Genomic DNA, 2,705 nt, shown 5'->3' with positions numbered 1-2,705 from the left:
CGGCGCAGCAGGTCATCCACGTAATAGAGAAGAGCTGGGGCCCCAGCACACTGCCCTGGGGCACCCCAGCGGAGGTGAGTTGTAGCCGCGAAGTCTGTTCGCGGACCCTCACCCTAACGTATCGGCCCCGCAGGTAGTTGCGCAACCAGCGTTTCGTGCGGGGGCCAAGGCGCGGGAGCCTGTCGAGCATGACCAGCAACTTCCCGTGGTCAATGGTGTCGAACGCAGTCGAAAAGTCTATCAAGACCACCAGGGAGCGGTGACGGCGAGGGTGCAGCGAGGGAGCGCCTCCACTAGGGCGCTCATACTCCACCATGCTGAACTCATTCAACCCTCGCGTGATCCTGTCAAGGACAAGAGTCACTACATCTGAGGTCCTGCGCGATGACACAAAGCCAAATTGACGTGGGTGGTGCGGCAGTAACGCAGACAGGCGACGGTGAACCATTTTCTCGGTCACTTTAAGCAAGGCAGAGAGCAACGTAATCGGTCTATAGCTCTCTGCGCGGCAGGGATCCTTCCCAAATTTAGGGACAGGGATTGTCTCCCCTATTTTCCAGGGCATCGGCACACAGCCATCTGCAAGGCAGATGTTGATCATCGTTCGAAGTGTCCCGCGGGCAACAGGTCCCAGATGCTGCAGAAATTCATTCAGAATGGCATCCGGGCCAGGGGCTGTGCCGTGCGAGGAGTCGCGGATGGCCAAGTCCAGCTCGTAGGGCGTGAAGGGCCGATCCATTTCCCACTCGCCCGGGGGCAGGCGGAGACAGCGGGTGCAAGACGCCGCCAGTGGTGCGGGGGCACGCGAAACACGGACAAAATGGCGGACAAGGAGATTTGCCTGCTGGCGTGGCAGGGCGCAGACGCGGTCGCGAGAGGACCGCAGCACAACCGATTCCAGAGGGTGGGGGCGCGGCGCCGCCATGCCTCGGAGGTATCGCCAGCTTGGGCTCGAATCCGCTCCAAGCCTTTGTGCACGGGCTTCCAACAGCTTAGTGAAGCCGCGGCGAAGGGCGAGATTTCGGTCCTCCCGTTTCCGGAGAAATTCAGCTCTCAGCACGCTGTCTCCTGGTGAGGCTAAGTGTGCGTTGAATGCAGCCAATAAAGTAGACTCGGCCTGCTCCATTTCGTCGGTCCAAATTGTCTTGGGGTTTGCAAGGCTGCCGCGCGGTATGGTGCGCTTTGCCGCTCGTAAAATGCATCTGCGAAACTCCGGCCATGTGGACACAGAGGCCAGAAGTGCTTCACATTGCGAAGTGAAAGCGGGCCAATCGGCTTTGCGCAGCGCAAAGGTGGCTTTCTTCCGCCGTGGTAGAGCGTTTGCCAAACGCGGGACGCCGTCTTCTGTCCCTACGGAGTACGAGATCAGACAGTGGTCGGAATCCAAGTAGGGGGTGGAGCTCCAGTGGGAAACGCGCAGGGCGCGGTAGGCAGTCACGTCCGGGGACGAGATACTGCGCCCACTGAGCCGCGTGGCCTGCGCCAGGTCATTGGCGATTTCAAAGCCCGTGTCAACCAGCGCCGCCGCGAGGAGTTCAGCTTCCTCCGTCGGCGGCAGGTGACTGTCCCAAAGCTCATGGTGGAGGTTGACGTCTCCTGCGACGATCGCAGCAGAACCGAGACGCCGAACAATGCTCGCAAGTTGAGCAGCATGAGCCAGTGCCGGTGGGGGGTTGTAAAAACTCACCACGCAGATGCTGGGAAAAGCAGGCAGGAACACGCAAACGGCAATAGCCTCCAGGGGGTCGGTGCCAGGGAGCGTCAGGCACTCGCACGGCAGGGTGTGGCGGACCAGAACAGCAACGCCACCGCCACGCCCACCGCGGGCCTGATGGAAGTCCGTGTACCCAATAAACTTCGTCGCCGTGGCACTCTGGTTCTTGACCTCCTGGAGGAGAACGATGTCTGGCTGGTGCCGGGCCAGACGTGCAGCTAATGCGATGTTCTTGACAGGCGAAAGGCCCGCGATGTTCAGCTGCCAGACGACAACGGAGCCGTCCTCATCGGGGCCCGGGTTCTTGTGGACATCCCCGCAGCGGGTGATGTCGACGGAGTGACCGAAACGAATCGGTCGTGCAGTTTTGTCGGCCGGTCTGCACGCAGACCGCTTCACCTCCCCACGCCGGGCACGGCGTGGAACCTTCTCGAGGAGTGAAGTCGTCTTGGTCTCCGTCGTGCTCGCAGCAGTGCCTCGCTGCGGAGTTCTCGTAGTCCAAAGCCCCAGCACCGCGTCAAGGTGCGACTTCTTCGCCGGGGGCCACGCCAAATCGTACAAAAGCTCGGTGACGTTGTCCGCACCCCCGTGCACGCTCACTGTTTTCGACGTCGTGTCAAACACGTACGCCAAGTCCCCCCCAAAGCAGTACACAACCACCCGGAGTTGCCCGGCGTCGTAGCGCAGCAGCTGGTGGAGGAGGTAGAAGCCAACGCTCATCGACGCCCCCATCCCGGGCGTCCCAATCACGAGACGCCGCCGCAGGCCAAAGTATTGCTGCCCCGCAACGCCGAACGCCCCGCTTAGGTCGCCCTGGACGATCCGCCAAACACGATCTGCCTCACGGTTGACGTAGCAGTCTTTCATGTCTGTTCCCTCCTGCAGCAAGCACGGCCAGCCCTTCTCCGAGGTGAGTACCATCAGCCTGGGGCGCGGTGCGGTGAATTGCCCCGCATCGTTCACCGGCCGAAGAGTTGTGCCCTGCATCTTG

General features: G+C 61.6%; 1 protein-coding gene across 1 annotated transcript; it reads right to left on the bottom strand.

Moving 5' to 3' along the window:
- On the bottom strand, window positions 1-2,705 carry Tco025E_09890 (uncharacterized protein; the record flags this gene model as incomplete). The annotated part of the gene is made up of 1 exon (XM_029376693.1): window positions 1-2,705. A coding segment is annotated over one exon (2,705 nt), but the record flags the coding sequence as incomplete, so codon positions are not given.

Source organism: Trypanosoma conorhini (genome assembly GCF_003719485.1).
Source record: "Trypanosoma conorhini strain 025E chromosome Unknown Tco_14.4_contig_01340, whole genome shotgun sequence".
NCBI lineage: Eukaryota > Euglenozoa > Kinetoplastea > Trypanosomatida > Trypanosomatidae > Trypanosoma > Trypanosoma conorhini.
The sequence above is the reverse complement of the archived record's forward strand: the minus strand, read 5'-3'. Positions and strand labels throughout refer to the sequence as shown.